This window comes from Mastigoproctus giganteus, chromosome 9, assembly GCF_048544385.1.
Source record: "Mastigoproctus giganteus isolate SK-2022 chromosome 9, ASM4854438v1, whole genome shotgun sequence".
Taxonomy (NCBI): domain Eukaryota; kingdom Metazoa; phylum Arthropoda; class Arachnida; order Uropygi; family Thelyphonidae; genus Mastigoproctus; species Mastigoproctus giganteus.
In genome coordinates this window covers 189,633,950-189,652,578 of record NC_143583.1, presented here as the reverse complement: position 1 = coordinate 189,652,578, position 18,629 = coordinate 189,633,950, and the positions used below count along the sequence as shown (strand labels likewise).

General features: G+C 37.7%; 1 protein-coding gene across 3 annotated transcripts in view; it reads left to right on the top strand.

The window, feature by feature from the left end:
* The window catches only part of LOC150080966 (guided entry of tail-anchored proteins factor 1-like), a 129,430-nt gene that overhangs the window by 10,862 nt on the left and 99,939 nt on the right, over positions 1–18,629 (top strand). For all 3 annotated transcript variants that reach the window (XM_090381157.1, XM_090381156.1, XM_090381155.1), the window contains exon 2: positions 2,738–2,903. In XM_090381157.1, the coding sequence (XP_090237283.1) occupies positions 2,738–2,903 (166 nt within the window). The remainder of the gene's footprint in view (positions 1–2,737; positions 2,904–18,629) is intronic.

Below are 18,629 nucleotides of genomic sequence, written 5' to 3'. Positions count from 1 at the left end.
TTTGAAATCTTTGATATGTAACTGTGATAAATGCAATTAAATAGTATGTCAAGCCATTGATCAGTGCCATTAAAATGCATATGGCAATGTTACTTGGTGCTGATGTACTTTGAAAGGGATTAAATTATTGAATTATCAGAAATTGGATGGTCACCACTTTAAATCACCATTCCTATGGGTCATAATGCACAAATGATTGGATGTTGTTTGCAAAAATGGTTACAGGAAGGTACTGAGATGTAACACACGGGGGAGGTGGGTGGTTATAGTGGCAAAATTGATCCTCCCGTTCTGACATTCTTCTGATGCCAGAATGGGAGAATCAAGAGATTTGCTAACTAGTAACAAGATTTGTCACAGTGTATGGATTCCAACGTTGTAACAGATTTGTCACAATGTACTGGATTCCAACGTAACAGATTTGTCACAATGTACTGGATTCCAACATTGTAACAGATTTGTCACAGTGTACTGGATTCCAACGTTGTAACAGATTTGTCACAGTGTACTGGATTCCAACGTTGTAATAGATTTGTCACAGTGTACGGGATTCCAACGTTGTAACAGATTTGTCACGGTGTACTGGATTCCAACATTGTAATGTCATCTTTATCTCCACCTGTGTTAGGAAGCAAAAGATGAGTCATTTTTGAACTAAACTGTACCCAAAAATGTACCTTGACTGTCCCTGAATAGTTAAAAGCCTGCCCGCAGAATCTGTTTCATGACATCAGAAGCTGAATTCCCTTTATTTGTCAACACTTTACCAGTATCTCTCCCTATTCTCTTGTTATATCATATCTAATTTTTATTGTTCACATGCACAGATCAGTATGCTACTTATGTGTTATAATTGTTTTCAATTTACTGATTTACATTTTTACATAACACTGTCCAGTCAAAATATTATGACCACCAACCTAACAGTGGATATGGCCTCCTTACAACTAGTACTGCTGCCACATGCCAAGGCATGGACTCCATAAGGCAGTGGTTTTCAGCCTTCTTTTAATAATGGCAACCTTAAGTAATTTATTTTATTTTGCGTCACCCCTACTCAATTTTCTGTCTGTTAGATCCGATTCTCTCTCTGCATATATATATATATGATAGTTGTTACAATGATATAATTATAAAAATTACATTTCATAATACAAATTATATATACTTTATAATAATTTTATTCTTTATATAGAGATACTAAGTAAACATTAATTATAGATCACCACAAAATTAAAAAGATACTGTACACCTTTTTATAATGAAATAAACATATAAATAAAAAAAATAAAAAAAAGTTTAGTAACTTAAACTCAAATTACGTGGCACCCCTAGAATGTTGTTGCAGCCGCCCAGTTGAAAACCACTGCCATAAGGCCTCTGAATGTTGCAAGAAGTATGTTTTGCCATGTCACCAGGATTAGATCCCATAGATCTGCGATAGCCCATGGCAGAGGATCTAAATTCTGGATATGTCAATCCCTGTAATACCAAATCTGTGGGATTTATGTCTGGCAAATACAGTAGCCAGCCTAGGTAACACCTGGAAGTCATTTTTTGTGTTCAGTGAACCACTCAAACAATACTGATAACATAGCAGCGTTCATTATTCTGCTGGAATGGAACACACCTGTACCATCTGGGAAGATAGTCACCATGAAGGGGATTTAATCAGCCACAATGGATAGGTAGGTTTTAGCATTCAGAGTGCAGTCCACGGTTATGATGGCTCCAAGAGATTCCCAGGAAAATATCCCCATACCAAAACACTACTACCACCTCTTTCTGATGGAAGCCAGGACATTAGAGTGATTCCTTTCTTCAGTTTTTTGCTGTACCCTCCATTACTATCCACATCATAACAAGAAATGTGATTCATCAGAAAAGGCAACTTCATTTGTTAATGATTCAATGATGCTATTCAGATGCACACTTTAGGTATCATTAGATATGAGTGGCCATAAAAATGGATACATTGACCAAGCACCTACTCCAGTTGCCCATATGGTGGAGGATTTGTTGGATTGTGGTCTTGGAAACACCATTAGTTTAAAGACCATGGTCAGCCATTCTACTGTTTACAATCAGTCAGCTTGCACAAGGCAGGACAACCTATGTTCCTCACAGCCGTTGATGGGATGTTGGCATCCAGCATTGGCCCAGTGACTACTGCTTGGGCAACTATTTATTAGTTCTGGGAATGCCTTAACTACAGCACTCTGCAAACAGCCCACAAGATACTGCCATCTTCAATTGGCATCCAACAATGATCCCTTTTTTGAAATCCGTTAAATCATGTGCCTTGCCCGCAATCATCAAGTACTTTGTATAAACCACATACCACGAACCTGCAGTATCACATTTAATGGTTCGCACTACAACATTTGTGCCACCAGGCTGGGAAGAATAGCCAGTTGCTAAAACGTGGTGATGGTTATAATGTCAAAGAAAATAAACAATATGTAATATCTTTTATTGTTAGCATAAATCTCATTTTCCCTTTACCTATTCCTTAACATATCCAATTGTTCATGGACAAAGTTATTTCCAATTAAATAAATAAAATATATAGTAATATAAGTTTCATTTGTTTTTGGGTACTCATTTGAGCATCTTTCATGCATGTTTTTTCTTTTTCTGAAGAAATCACAATTATGAATTTATGTCACTAATATTAACTAAATATAAATTTTCAAATTTATAGGTAACTTATTAATTTCCATGTCTTTTTAATCAGGTGCTCCAAATAATTTCACGTGAAACTGAAATGGAGGCTAACCTCAGGCGGCAATTATGTGACTTGAAGGCTGAATTAGGGAGTATTAATATGGTGGATGAGTTTGCAAAATATGCCAAAATTCAAAGAAAAATAAATAAATTGACTGATGAATTGTCCCATCAATGTGAGTACTTTTTCAGGAAATTAAATAATTTATCTTTAATTGCTTATTATATGTTTAATAATACATTTTCATTAGTAATCAAAATTCACTCACACACACACACACACACACACACACACACACACACACACACACACACACACACACACACACACACACACACACACACACACACACACACACACACACGTGATGGATTGGATTAGTGTTCGAAGAGTTTAAACAGTAGTCCAACCAAGAAAAGGGAGAATAGATAGAAATCATTCTCATCCTGTTTCACAATCGTAATTACAAATGACATAAGACGGAGAATGGCCATTGAAGACATGACTGCCAAGTTGTGATCCGAGGTAACTGGAAGACAACTATAATTCACTGTCACTTTTAAGGGTTGTTAGTGAGGAAAATATCAAGAATTTCAGGCATGTGGTTAGGATTGTCTGGTATTTTAGTAGGTACATTAACAAGTTGTGGAAGCTCATTAGTGATGTCAAAAGCCTCAGCTTTCAAAGGAAAATAAATTGACTGATGAACTGTCTGATGAATGTGAGTACTTTTTCAAGAAATTAAGTGATTCATCTTGTACCACCTCACCATCTCTACCAGCTGGATCTGTGTACCTAGAGAATTGGATTGTGAACATTAAAATCATCAATCATCATGAGAAAGTCAAAATGTCTTGTGTGATTTGTAGTAGTGTTAGCAGTTTCAAAATGATACAAGGAAGCAAGCTTGTGCAGCTTTGGCCAAAAATAAATAAATACTCACTTCATTTTCCCATCCCTTCCAGTAATTTGCACTCAGTCTTTCCTTAAATTCATTCCATCTCTCTCTCTCTCCCCCCCCCCTCCCTCCCTCCCTCCCTCCCTTCTGTGTGTTGTTTCCAGTCTGATCATAAGTCTTCCCTGAGGGGACACTTGTGGTCTTTGTCCCCCTTGAGGGGCTAAGTCCTGTTCATTGAGGTCTGAATCCTCAACAGTGGGGTCTTTACTTGGTAGTTCTTTCAAATGCACCTTTTCTTTTGCCTTTAGTAAGTGGATGGCCCTAAGATTTTTGCGATGCCATGGCTCTTTGGTCAAATTAGTTATTCAAAATCAAGTAGATCGACACTTTGGTTCCTCCAAGGAACAAAATAATTAAGAAAGGCCCTTAATTTTTGTTATCAGGGTCATGAGAATGTCTTTCTGTTATGGGGAGGCCTGGATGAAAGTTTTATAGAAAGGGCAGGTAGGATGGGTGGGGGGAGTTATGCTCTTAGTTAAGAAGCACAACATCTAAGTCTATGCATCCAGTTGACATGGGTGGCCAGTGCAATGTTGAGTCAGTTTGGTGTGTAAGCACTGGGAAAGCAAAAATGAGAGTAGGAGTGTGTTATAGGTCTAATGGAAGCTTTGTGGATTTATCGGATGATTGTTTTCTGCAGCAGTATGTTCGACAGGCAACCAGAGAGGGTAATACTCTTGATCTGGTTATCAGCAATGAACATTCGTGTATTAAGAATTTGCAGATAAAGAAACCACTAGGTGGCAGTGATCACAGTGTACTGATGTGGGATTTACTTAAAGATATAATTACCGTCAGGGTTAAAGGAAAGGGTTTTTGCTTCCGTAAAGGTAAGTACAGTGGTCTCAGACAGTTTTTAAATTCTGTACAGTGGGATCAACTGACGATGTTACCAACAGTAAATTCTAAGTGGGAAGCATTCAAGGAATTAATCAATGAAGCTACTAAAAGTTTCATACCTATTAAGAAATATTGTTCAAGGTTTAGGCCTAAATAGTTATCAAATGAACTAATGAGACTCGTGACAGAGAAAAAAATGCATGGGAAGCATATAAATTATCAAGCGACTCGGAAGCCTATGGCAGATATAAGCTAGTCTGTAATCAGGTCACAAAGGAGGGTAGGCAGGCGAAGGCAGATTACAAGAAATCTTTGACAAAGGTTGCTAAGAAAAACAGCAAGGATTTCTTTACTTATATAAACTCTACAAGGAAGGAGATGAATCTGATTGGTCCACTTGATGTGGTTCGACTGTTGATGATCCTGCTCACATAGGAAACAAACTGAATTGAGTATTTTGCATCTACATTCACACATGAGGAGTTATTAAGGTTTGAAAATGGCAGAAGGTTATCAAATTGTAGCAGGGTACTTAATGATTTTGTAATAACTGAAAGCAAAGTGGAGGAGAAATTGTTTAAGTTAAACATAAGAAAGGCACCTGGAGTGGATGGGATCTATTCAGTTATATTAAAGGAGGCGGCAATGCAACTAAGCAAACCCTTAGCCATAATTATGAGAGCATCCTTGGACTCAGGGGAGGTCCCCACAGACTGGAGATGTGCAAATGTATCCTCAATTCACAAAGGGGGATCGAAGGGTGACATGAGTAATTACAGACCAGTTAGTTTAACTTCTGTTCTGGGTAAAATAATGGAGTCACTGGTTAAAGATGCACTGCAGGATCATCTAGACAAGACTGCAGCAATAATTCAGACACAGATTATTTTACACATTAAAAATTCAAAGAAGAAAAGAAGTCGGAGACTTCTTTTCCTTGGTCGGATTACTGTTTCAAAACTTCTTATGTCAACGTTTGCTCAGATCGTGTCAGTGAAATTATTCTTGCAGGAATGGAATCCTTTATCCCACACTCCACTTTAAAAACTTCTTCCTTTATCCAAACCTTGGTTTTCCAATAAATGTGCTAAGGCTGTTCAAGAGAAGAATGTTGCATATCTTAACTGGCTTGTTTCTAATTCTTCAGTTTCATTTTCTGCCTACACCAAAGCTCGCAACAATTGTAAAGCAGTTATTAATCAGTCCAAACTAGAGTTTGAACAGGCTAAGAGTAGAAAACTTGCTTCTTGCCCTAATGGTAGCCGAGCATTCTGGTTCCTTGCCAAAGCTATTGGCCGCAACTTTTGCTCATCTCTGCTCCCACCTCTGTCCAAACCAGATGGTTCTGTTGTCACTTCAGCCAAGGATAAAGCTGACCTGCTAGCATCCCATTTTTCTTCCAGCTCATGTATTAATGATTTTGGTAAAACACCTCCCACCATTCCCAAAACGCTCCATTCCATGCCTCCTGTGGTCTTCCATCAAAAGGATATCAGAAGGATTTTGATGAATCTTGATGCTAAGAAAGTTCCAGGTCCTGATGGTATTTCTCCACTTGTTCTCAAAACCTGTGCTCCCTAACTTACTCCTATTCTTTGCCACCTTTTTTCAATTTCTTATCCCAAAGGTGTTTTTCCTTCTGCTTGGAAATTTGCTCATATCCAGCCAGTTCCTAAAATGGGTGACAAATCCCTCCCATCCAATTATCGTCCCATTGCAATTACTTCTACTCTTTCTAAAGTAATGGAGAAATCAATGAACCGCCAACTCTTAAACTACCGAGAAACCTTCTGCCTGATCAACGATCGCCACTATGGATTCCGTTAGTGTCGATCCACTGGTGATATTCTGGCTTATGTTACCCATTTATGGACTAATTCAATGGAAAGGTTTGGTGAAACACAAGTAGTTGCTCTTGACATCTCAAAGGCTTTTGATCGCATTTGGCATAAAGGTCTTCTAAACAAGCTTCCATCTTATGGTTTACCAACTGTTTTTAGTAATTGGTTATCCAGTTTTCTCTCTGATCGCTCACTGAGGGTGATGGTAGATGGCTCTCTGTCTTCTAACTTCTCCACTAATGCCAGTGTCCCTCAAGGTTCAGTTCTTTCCCCCACTCTTTTCCTCTTGTATATTAATGATCTTCTTCCATTGACTGGAAATCCTATCCATAGTTTTGCCGATGATAGCATATTGCATTCCATTTTCCATTTTGAGAAAACTTGTCCTGCTCAATCAGCTTCAACTTCTCGAAAATCTGCTACCAATTCCTTAAATGCCGATCTTCATTTAATTCTCCAGTGGGGCAAAGACAACTTAGTTGATTTCAACCCTTCTAAAACTCAGTCTTGTCTTATATCTCGCAAAAAGGATTCTTCTGCTCCTATGCTTATCTTTAGTGACACTCCGATTTCTAGGCAAAATGATATATCTCTTTTGGGGATTACCCTGACTTCTAATCTCTCTTGGCACAAGCACATTACAAATATTGCTTCCTCTGCATCTAAAAAACTTGGTTTTCTCTTTCACTCTCGGCGTTACTTTTCTTCCAAACAGCTGCTCACTCTGTATAAATCGCAAATCCGCCCTGCCATGGAATATTGTTCCCACATATGGGGTGGTGCCCCCAAAACCTCTCTCAGGCTTCTTGATTCCATTCAGAAGAGGGCAGTTAGGTTAATTAATGACTCATCTCTAACAGTCTCTCTCCATTTGCTGTCTCATAGACATACTGTTTCTGCTGCATGCCTCTTCTACAGATACTTCCATGGGCACTGTTCTTCTGAATTGGCTTCTATAATTCCTGCTCTCTCTTTCAAAACAGTCCGAACACGTGCCGCCACCAGGCAACATCCATTTACTGTCCAACTTCAAACTCACAGAACCAACTTTTCATCTTCCTCATTTATTCATTCAACTGCCGTTTTCTGGAACAACCTTCCTTCATACGTATTTCCTGAAAAGTACAATATACAGAAGTTCAAGTCCAGTGTCAACAAACATCTTCTTTCATCTTCTCAACCTCCAACCCAAGCACGGTACTAAGTACTATAGGTTCTAATACCTCTCATGTTTGGGGTTCACATAAAAAAAAAAAAAAAAAAAAAAAAAAAAAAAGTGGCAACTGAAGTTTAACCTTGACAAATGCAAAGTACTGCATATGGGTAGAAGTAACCCCAGAGAAACGTACCAATTGTGTGATACTACACTTAAGGTGGTAGAAAATGAAAAAGACCTGGGAGTAATTGTGCAGTCAGATATGAAGTTTTCTGAGCAATGCAGACAGGCTGCCAAGGCAGGTCCTGGGGTTTTGTCAATGATATATAGGAATTTTGCTAGCAGGGAAAAGGAGGTGATTGTCCCTCTGTATAAGGTAATGGTCGGGCCATGCCTTGAGTACTGCGTACAGGTCTGGAGGCCTCATTTTAGGAAGGATGTAGATTTGCTTGAACGTGTACAGAGAAGGGCAACAAGATTGGTGAGGGGAATGAATTGATCCTCTTACCAAGAGAGGCTTAAGTTCTGCAAATTGCAGTGACTGGAGACTAGGCATCTTTGCGGTGATCTGATTGAGGTGTATAAGGCCTTGAATGGGTTGAGCACGCTGAATTCTGTTGGGATCCTTCCACTTGTTCAGATTATGAACCTAAGGGGACATAAATTCAAATTAAGAAAAGACGGATGTAGAATAGATGTGTGGAAATTTGCCTTTAGCCAGCGGGTGGTTAATTGCTGGAACAAACTTCCATCTGTTGTTGTGGAAGTTGATAGGTTGAATAAATTTAAGGAGGAAGTGGACAGGCATTTGGAGGGAATGGTTTTTTTTTTTTTTTTTTTTTTGGCTGGTGCTGCATTAGCTCATACACTTGCTTTCTTGCATCACGTGCCACTACTACTACTAATGCCTCTGATTAGTACAATGAACAACTATAGAGAAATAGGGTGGGCCAGTAAATCATAATGTCTTTATAAAGGAGGATTTTAGCATTACAAATATTAACTGGAACTTGTGGGTTGGTCAATCTCACACTAGCAAGGATGGTTTTTTTGTATTTATTGGATGACTGTTTTCTACAGCAGCATGTTAGAGAGAGAGAATAATACTCATGATCTGACTATCAGCAATGATTATTATGCATTAAGAATCTGTAGATAAAAGAACCACTGCTGGCAGTGATCACAGTATGTTGATGTGAGAGTTACTTAACGATGCAACTACCATCAAGGTTAAAAAATAAAGGTGACTACAGTGGTCTCATACAGTTTCTAAATTCTATACAGTGGGATCAACTGATGATATTACCATCAGTGATGAGCTGGAGCCATTTCCCACTGGTTCGTCCAAACTGGTTTTTAATTTTTTATCCAAACAAGTGATCTCAAAACTGAATAATCTTAATTGTATAAAGCAGTGTAGAAAATAATACAGCATACAAAATAAACTTTTAATGCAAAGGAATTTCTAGTGGTTAAAGAGCATTTCCAAAACAGATAAGTCTAGAGTTATGTTACTATACATATACACTTCTTATTCATTGCAGGCTGCAGTACGCATTCAAGTTCGTCCTTATGCAAGACAAAGGGCTACTTTTTTATTTTATTAAAGGGGCTCGCCAGTATTCTTTAAAATATTGTTTTTTGTATACTTCAACATGATTATATTACACTTTTAATTTTAATAACCTAAATATCTCATTTGTAATATTTCATAATACAAGAATGATAGCCATTTATTTCTGTTGCTTACCCATATTGTTTTTTCTTTATATCTTCATCATTTCAAATGTACATAGTTTAAATTCATTTAATTAAGCAATACTTTTTTATATTGTTAAGTATGATTCTGAATGGCTCAATGCATTGCTGCACCTTATGGAGAAAGGTACAAAAAATACATACTATGTTATATCCATTAAATCAGAACTTTTTATAGAAAACTAGTTGTTAGGATTTTGTCAGCTCATCAGTGGTTACCATCAGCAAATTCTAAAAGGGAAGCATTCAAGAAAATAATCACAAAAGTTATTAGGCTCTTCATACCAACTAAGAAGCACTGTTCAAGGATTAGACCTAAATGGATGTCAAATGAACTAGTGAGATTTGTGGCACAGAAGAAAAATGCATGAGATGCATATAAATTATCAGGTGATACAGAAGCCTATGGAGATAAGACCTAGTCTGCAATCAAGTCATAAAGTATGTTAGGCAAGTTAAGGCAGATTATGAGAAATCTGGCAAAGGATGCAAAAAAAATCTTATGTAAGCACTGGGTTGTGCAGTCAGATATGAAGCACCAAAATGTGGAAGGAAGAGGATAAATCACATTGGTCCACTTGCTATCAGTGGTTCAACTGTTGATGATCCTGCTCAGTTTTCTGACAAGCTGAATAAGTATTTTGTATTTGCATTCCCACACGAGAAATTCTTTAGGAGAGTGGATCCATGAAGTTTATAAAACTGTAAAAGGAACTAAATTATTTTGTAATAACTGAGAGAAAAGTGAAAAATTGCTGAATTATATTAAGAGAGGCAGCAAAGGAAGTAAGCAAACCCTTAGCCATAATTATGAAAACATCCTTGGATTTAGGGGTGTTTACCATGGACTGGAGATATGCAGATGTATACCCAATTCACAAAGGGAGATAGGTACAATATGGCCTTAGCAGCCCTTGTGCCATTAAACAACATATCAACCAACCAACAAAGGGAGATAAAAGCTGCCTTCGGGGGCGATTGAGCGATGTGGCCGCACAGAGCGCCAAAATTTAGGAGATACAAAATGCCCTGCAAATTCACTGATTTGCTGTAAATCTCATGTTGTGATCTTCCAAAAGTCACAATATAAAGTCAGTCTTGAGTTCCGATTCAAACAAAATGTGGTTAATTTATTTACTTCCTAAATAATATATTTGATTTTATCCTTCAGGGGCTCTCATACATTGTTTATTTTTTAAAATAAAAAAGTATTTTTTAGTTAATAGCAAAAATATAATGCATAAACTTAATAGGAAGTGGAGAGGGCGCACCAAAAAATCTCGCACAGTGCACTGATAGACCTGGCTGATATATAGTTCTGCTTCAGTTACAGGGAAAATAATGGAGTCTGGATGCAAAAAAGTAATGCAAGGACCATCTAGATAGGAGTGCAGTTATACTTTAAACACAGCATTGGTTTGTTAAGGGTAAATCTTGTTTGACCAATTTGATTGCATACTATGATTGACGTCACAAAGGAACTGGTTGCAAAAAATAATTTTGATGTCATACACTTGGATTTCAGGAAAGCGTTTGATGTTGTTGCACATAAAAGAATGCTGTACAGTATTGGAGCAGTGTGGCATTATGGCAAGTTGCTACTATGGATAAAGGAATGGTTGAGTGGGAGAAGACTGAGAGTGGTAATCAGTGAACATTGTTTTTTGTGGATTAATGTTATTAGTGGAGTCCCCCCAGGATTCAGTGTTGAGCCCATTGTTGTTTTCTGTATTTATCAATGATATTGATGGATCAAGGTTAATGTCCAAGTTTGCAGATGATACAAAGGTTGGCAGGGTGGTTAATGACAGTATGCTACTGCAACAGGATCTAGAAAAGTTGGGCAGATGGTCTGAGAAATGACAATTGAAGTTTAACATTGATAAATGCAAAGTACTACATATAAAAAAAAAAAAGTAAAGTGCAGCCATTATCAACCCACTGCAGGATGGAAGCCTCCTCAACAATTCATGCTGAGGGAAATGGACCATAATCTGCCACGCTGGTCCAGTGCGGGTTGGGAGATTGAAGTACTACATATGGGCAGCATTAACCCCAGAGTAATGTACCAACTTTGTGGTACTACACTTGGGGTGGTGGAAAATGAGAAAGACCTGGTGGTAATTGTGCAGCCAGATATGAAGTTCTCTGAGCAGTGCAGACAGTCTGCCGGACAGTTTGTGTGGAGTTTTGTCAATGATATATAGGAATTTTGTTAGCAGGGATAAGGAGGTCATTATCCCATTGTATTAGGCACTGATCAGGCCACATCTTGAGACTGCATACAGGTCTGGAGGCCTTCTTTTAATAAATGTGGAGCTACTGGAACAAGTACAGAGAAGGGCAACAGGATTGGTGAGTGGAACAAAGGGTGCTTTTACCAAGAAATATTTCAGTTCTGCAAATTGAAGCGTTTGGAAACTAGGCATCTGCAAGGTGATCTGATCAAGGTGTTTAAGGCTTTGAATGGATTGAGCAAGCTAAATGCTGATGGGATTCTTCCTCTTGCTCACACCATGCACAAAGGAGCACAAATTCAAATTGAGGAAGGATGGTTGCAGAACAGATGTGTAGAAGTTTGCCTTTTAGCCAAAGGGTAGTTGATTGTTGGAACAAATTTCCATCTTTTGTGGAAGTTGACTGTTTAAATGAATTCAAGGAATAATTAGACAAACTATTGGAGAGAGAGAATAGGTGAAATAGGAGGTATCATTGGTTTTTATTTTACTTTTGACTGATGCTGTAGCTTGCCTTCTTGCATCATTTGCCACTGCTAATGCTAGGCATGCATTTAAAATTGACATTAGTACATGATATTTTCTCTAATTTATTGTAGTATTTTTATTACTTATAAGATTGAACTGCTTTACATTTTTAACCACTAGGATTACCTTTTATTTGTTATAAATGTTTACAGATATAAATAAGTTCAGCTGTTAGTGCTTAATATTCATTGATTGATTGAAATGCATTTCTCCAAAATGGTTTAGTCATTTTGGAGAAATACATTGCAATGAATATTAAGCACTAACAATTGAACTTATATATATCTGTAAACATTCATAACAAATGAGCTTACTGTAATTTCTTTATAAAATTAATTTTGGATTGTGTTTTAATGCCACTTGGCATAGTTTGGCCTTCTGTTTTAAGTAGAATAAAATAAATTAAAGCCAATTTTGATTGGTCCATTCATAAAATCAAATTTTTTTTTTTTAGCATTTTATGATTTTTATTCTTTCCCCTTCTACTTTGTTCATGTTTAAAATATTTGGGATATCCACTTTTATTTGGCCTTTGTCTGCTACATTTCTTTTTTGTTTTAAGGGACTAGCAAATACCATATGAAGTTAGGCTATTTGTTTCCCCCTCACTACAGTTTTTCCATTTTCTTTCAGTTTTGGCAAACTGATCTTTTGGATTTGCAGCTATTAGCTATGTTATGTTGCATTTTATAGAGTCTTAATGATGGACATTTTCCACATAAAGATTTAATCAGTGTGTTTTCTTTTTTTTCTGAAAGCATTTGTTGATGTTCATGTGTATTGTAAAATCCAGTTAAAACAAATTTCTTCGGGGGTACACGAATCATTTCATGGTACTGAAACTTTGTTCTAATGAATATCACATAATTATTTCCAAAGAGCTATCAAAATATGTACTACAAAAGGAAAATATTTGTTCAGAGATTTTGCTAGAAAAAAAATAAATATGCGAATTCATCATCCCACAAACATCATCTCACATCCTGTGTGTTTTTTTTTCCCCCCCAGTGAGAAGATTACTGTACTCTGTACCACTTGGATTCAATCATAATTATTCAAAAATGTGTGAAAACTTGATAGAAGATTTGAAACTGAATTTTTTTGTGCATCTTTTGAAACTTTTTTCTTTAATCACTTCCTCTCATAGCTATATTTATGATGTAAGGATCATCTGTAATTATCACATATGCAAACATTACATTTTTGGTGTGGGTGGACTTTTAAAATAATTCGTTGCACTCAATTTTTTTTCAGAACTATTTAACTTAATTTCCTTTGTTGGACTACTGTCTCAAAACTTCTGATGGCAATGTTTACTCAGATCATGTCAGCGAAATTATTTTTGTAGTGATGGATTCTTTTATTCCACACTCCACCTTAAAATCTTGTCCTCTATCTAAACCTTGGTTTTCCAATAAATATGGTAAGGCTGTTCAAGAGAACAACATTGCATATTGTAATTGGCTCGCATCCAAATCTCAAGGTTCATTTTCTGGCTACACCAAAGAAAGGTACTAAGTACTATGGGTTCTAATACCTCTCATGTTTGGGGTTTACATAAAAAAAAAAAAAAAAAAGCTCAACAATTGTAAAGCAGTTATTAGTCAGTCCAAACTTGATTTCGAACAGGCTAAGAGTAGAAAACTTGCTTCTTATCAAAATGATAGCCAAGAATTCTGGTCTCTTGCCAAAGCTGTTGGCCACAACTTTTTCCCATCTCTGTTCCCACCTCTGTCAAAACCAGATGGTTCTATTGCCACTTCAGCCAAGGATAAAGCTGACCTACTGGCATCCTATTTTTCTTCCAACTTGTGTATTAATGATCTTGGTAAACCATCTCCCACCATTCCTAATATGCTCGATTCAGCCTCCTGTGGTCTTCCATCAAAAGGATGTCAGAAGTATTTTGACAAATCTTGATACTAAGAAAGCTCCAGGTTCTGATGATATTTCTTTACTTGTTCTCAAAACCTGTGCTCCTGAACTTACTCCTGTTTTGTGTCACCTTTTTTCACTTTCTTATTCCAAAGGTTCCTTCTGCTTGGAAATTTGCTCATATCTAGCCAGTTCCTAAAAAGGGTGACATATCCCTCCCATCCATTTATCATCCCATTGCAGTTACTTCTACTCTTTCTAAAGTAATGGAGAAATCAATTAACTGCCAACTATCTAGAAACCTTCCATCTGATCAACGATCACTAGTATAGATTCCACCAGTGTCGATTCACTGGTGATATTCTGGCTTATGTTACCTATCAGGCTTAATGTCCAAGTTTGCAGACAATACAAAGGTTGACAGGGTTGTTAATGACACTAATGACAGTATGCTGCTGCAACAGGATCTAGAAAAGTGGAGCAGATGGGCTGAGAGGTGGGAACATTGACAAATGTAAAGTACTGCATATGGGAAGAGTAACGTATGAACTGTGTGGTACCACACTGGCAGTGATAGAGAAAGAAAAGGACCTGGGGATAATTGTGCAGGCAGATATGAAGTTTTATGAGCAGTGCAGACGGTCTTCAAGAGTAGCTCAAGGAATTTTTCTAGCAGGAATAAGGAGGTGATTATCCCCTTGTATAAAGCAATGGTCAGGACACACCTTGAGTATTGTATACAGGTCTGGAAGCCTCATTTTAAGAAGGATGTAGAGCTGCTGGAATGAGTACTGAGAAGGGCAACAAGATTAGTGAATGGAACAAAGGGTTGCTCTTATGAAGAAAGGCTTAATTTTTGCAAATTACAGTGTCTGGAGATTAGGCATCTGTGAGGTGATCTGATTGAGGTGTATAAAAGCCTTGAATGGTTTGAGCATGCTCAATGCTGATGGGATTCTTCCTCTTGCTCAGAACAATCGCCTGAGAGGGCATAAATTCAAATTGAGGAAAGACAGTTGTAGGATAGATGTGCAGAATTGTGCCTTTAGCCAGCGTGTGGTTGATTGCTGGAACAAACTGTCATCTGTCGTAGAAGTTGATAGCTTAAATAGTTTCAAGGAAGAACTAGACAAACATTTGGAGTTAGTGGATGGGTGAAATGAGAAGGGTTTCTTTCCTTTTTTTTTTCTTGGCTGATGCTGTTATAAGCTTGCTTTCTTGCATCATGTGCCTTTACTAATGCTATCTGTGGACAAATTCAATGGAAAAGTTTGGTGAAACTCAAGCAGTTGCTCTTGACATTTCAGAGGCTCTTGACTGTATTTGGCATAAAGGTTTTCACCCCAGGGGCTCACATCTGGTGAGTATGGGCTTGGCAAACCCTGAGTCCTGAGCTGGATTACCTCTCTCTCTCTCTCTCTCTCTCTCTCTCTCTCTCTCTCTCTCTCTCTCTCTCTCTCTCTCTCTCTCTCTGAGTAATATGGAATTTTTTTTTTTTTTTTTTTTTTTGGCTGGTGCAGCATAAGCCTCAGGCTTCCTTGCACCATATGGACAAATAACAATAATAATTAAGCTTCCATCTGATTGTTTGAAACTGTTTTTTGCAATTGGGTATCCAGTGTTCTCTTTGACTGCTCACTGCTGGTGATGGTGGATGTCTCTCTGTCTTCTAACTTCTCCACTAATGCTAGTTTCCCCCAAGACTAGTTCTCTCTCCCACTCTTTTCCTCCTGTATATCAATGACCTTCTTTATTTGACTAGAAATCCTGTCTATAGCTCTGCTGATGATATCACATTGCATCATTTGACCTTCCAGTTTGAGAAACTTTGCCCTGACCAAACAGCTTCAACTTCTCGAATATCCATTACCGATTCCTTAAATGCTGATCTCCAGGTAATTCTCCAGTGTGGCAAACTTTGTTGATTTCAATCCTTCTAAAACTCAATTCTGTCTTATCTTGCAAAAAGGATTCATCTGCTCCTAAGCTTATCTTTGATGATACTCTGATTTCTAGGCAAAATCATATATCTATTGGGGATTACCCTGACTTCTAATCTCACTTGGTGTAAGCACATTACAAATATTGCTTCCTCTGCATCAAACCCTGGGTTTTCTCTTTTGCTCTTGGCTTTGTTGTTGTTGTTTGGTTTTTAGGAGCATTAGCAACTAAGGCCATATTGCTCCGGGAATATGCGGTGGTCAGTCCCTGACCTTTCTGCATCCTCCGTATTTGGTGGTGACAGGCTCAAACCCCGGTCTAATCAAGAAGCGTGTGCTATGCACTGCTGCCCCTTCCCACCTGGCTATGGAGGCGCCTGCTCTTGGCTTTACTTTTCTTCCAAACAGCTGTTCACTCTGTATTACTCAGGCTTCTAGTTTCTATTCAAAAGAGGGCAGTTAGATTAATTAATGACTCATCTCTAATAGTCTCTCTCTACTCTCTGTCTCATAGATGTTCTGTTTCCACTGCATGCCTTTTCTATAGATACTTCCATGGGCACTGTTCTTCTGAATTGGCTTCTATAATTGCCACTCTCTCTTTCAAAGCAGTCCAATCACGTGCTGTGACCAGTCAACATCTGTTTACTGTCCAACTTCAAACTCACAGAACCAACTTTTCTTCTTCCTCATTTATTCATTCAACTTTTGTTTTCTGAACAACCTTCCTTCATTTCATACGTATTTTCTGAAAGTTACAATTTACAGAAGTTGAAGTCCAGTGTCAACAAATATCTCTTTTCATCTTCCCGACCTCTAACCCATTCACGGTACTAAGTAATATAAGTTCTGATGTCTCTCGTGTTTGGTGTTTTCATAAAAAAAAAGGGGGTGCCCAGATATAATTGCACAGGCCTACTCTGCTGGATGGAAATTCTGATTTGCATTTATACTGCCTGCAGGTAGAAGGAAAGGAAGCAAATATATGACCAACTGTAATCTTTATTTTCTTAGAGTAAGTTCTTGTTGAACTTTTGCATATAAGTTGTTTTTCCAGCAATATAAATCTGAATTTATAAAGCATTGTTTGCTAGCTCTAGTTTTCTAGTTTATCATACAGGATCATATACTCACATTGCAATATTGTCTATAAAGAGCACATCTTAAAACTATTCAATATGATTTTTGTAAAAATTTCAGTATTGTAAAGCGCCATTAGAACTCAAAATGGAAAGCATGTGAAAATTTCAGGGAGACTGGGCATGTGAATGTCATGAGTCATGTTTGCACATTGGCAGTTGTTTCAGAGTAACATTAACACAGGTTAAGGAAAGCTTGACAGCAAGCCCTACAACATAAGTCATTACAGAGGCTTTCACCACAAAAGAAAATATCATAGTTTTCATGAAATAGTGAAGAAATTAAAACTGTTCTGTACAAAGTGCATATCTAGCAGCAAATTTTGTCACCAGACTGTGGAAAACAATCATTACTGTGGACAAAAACTGTCATATATTAGACTTAACTTTCTCTTTTTGTGAGTCTTGGTTTCATCTGAATGAGTAAATAAACACACGGTATACTCATCTATGGTTTACACAAAGTAAATATCCATGCAAAACATGAAACTCACTTACACCCTATAAAGATTGGAGTGTGGTGTGTGGCTCAACACAGGATTGTTGGGACCATCTTTTTCACAGAAACCCTAATCTGTCAGTGGTACATTGACTTAGTCCATGAATTCCTGTACATCTCAGCAAGGAGGAGGAGATTGTCAAAGTGTGGTTTCATGAAGATAATACAAGAAGTCACACTTCATGTGCATCTGTTTCCAAGCTCTCCCTCCTTTTCAGAGTTCACATAATTTCAAAAGAAACATGGCCACCACATTTGCCTGATTTTTCATTATTTGACTTCTTCATATGGGGTTATGTTGAAGTCAATGCCTATTATAATAGGCATTATAATAGTCAATGCCTATTATTGCGGAAAACTGCTAGCTTGGGGGGAGACAAAGACCAATAGATTGACAGTAGCCACTGGCAGAGGTGAAAGAGATTCTTGCACTGCTTCTATTAGAATGAGCAGAAGCCTGAAAAACAAGATGCATGGTATTTCAGAGACTGCTGGGAGCCATTGCGGTACAAGTAAACACATGGGTTATGTTAGGGTAGTTAAGAATAGAAACAGGTGCAGGTATACTTACGTGTACACCAATGCTAGGAGTTTAGTAAATAAATTTGATGAATTTGAGGTATTGCTCAAAACATCGAAGGCAGATATTGTTGGGATATCAGAGACGTGGTGTCACACAGATATAAGGGATGCAGAACTGCAATTTGGGGAGTACAACGTCTACAGAAAGGATAGACAGGATAGGAAGGGGGGAGGGGTTATGCTATTAGTTAAGAAACACATAAAAACCAAGGAAGTGAAGCCAGTCAACATCGCTGGACAGTGCAGTGTTGAGTCAGTTTGGTGTGACATAAACATTGGGAGATAAAAATTGAGAGTAGGAGTGTGCTATAGGCCTAATGACTCTGATGAGTATAATAAGGAACTGTACAGGGAAATAGAGTGGGCCAGTAAATCAGAGAGTCTTATAATGGGAGATTTTAATTTCCCAGATATTGACTGGAATTTGGGGGCTGGTTACTCACACACTAGCAGGGCTTTTGTGGATTTATTGGATGATTGTTTTCTACATCAGCATGTTCGGGAGGCAACTAGAGGGAGTAATACTCTTGATTTGATTATCAGCAGTG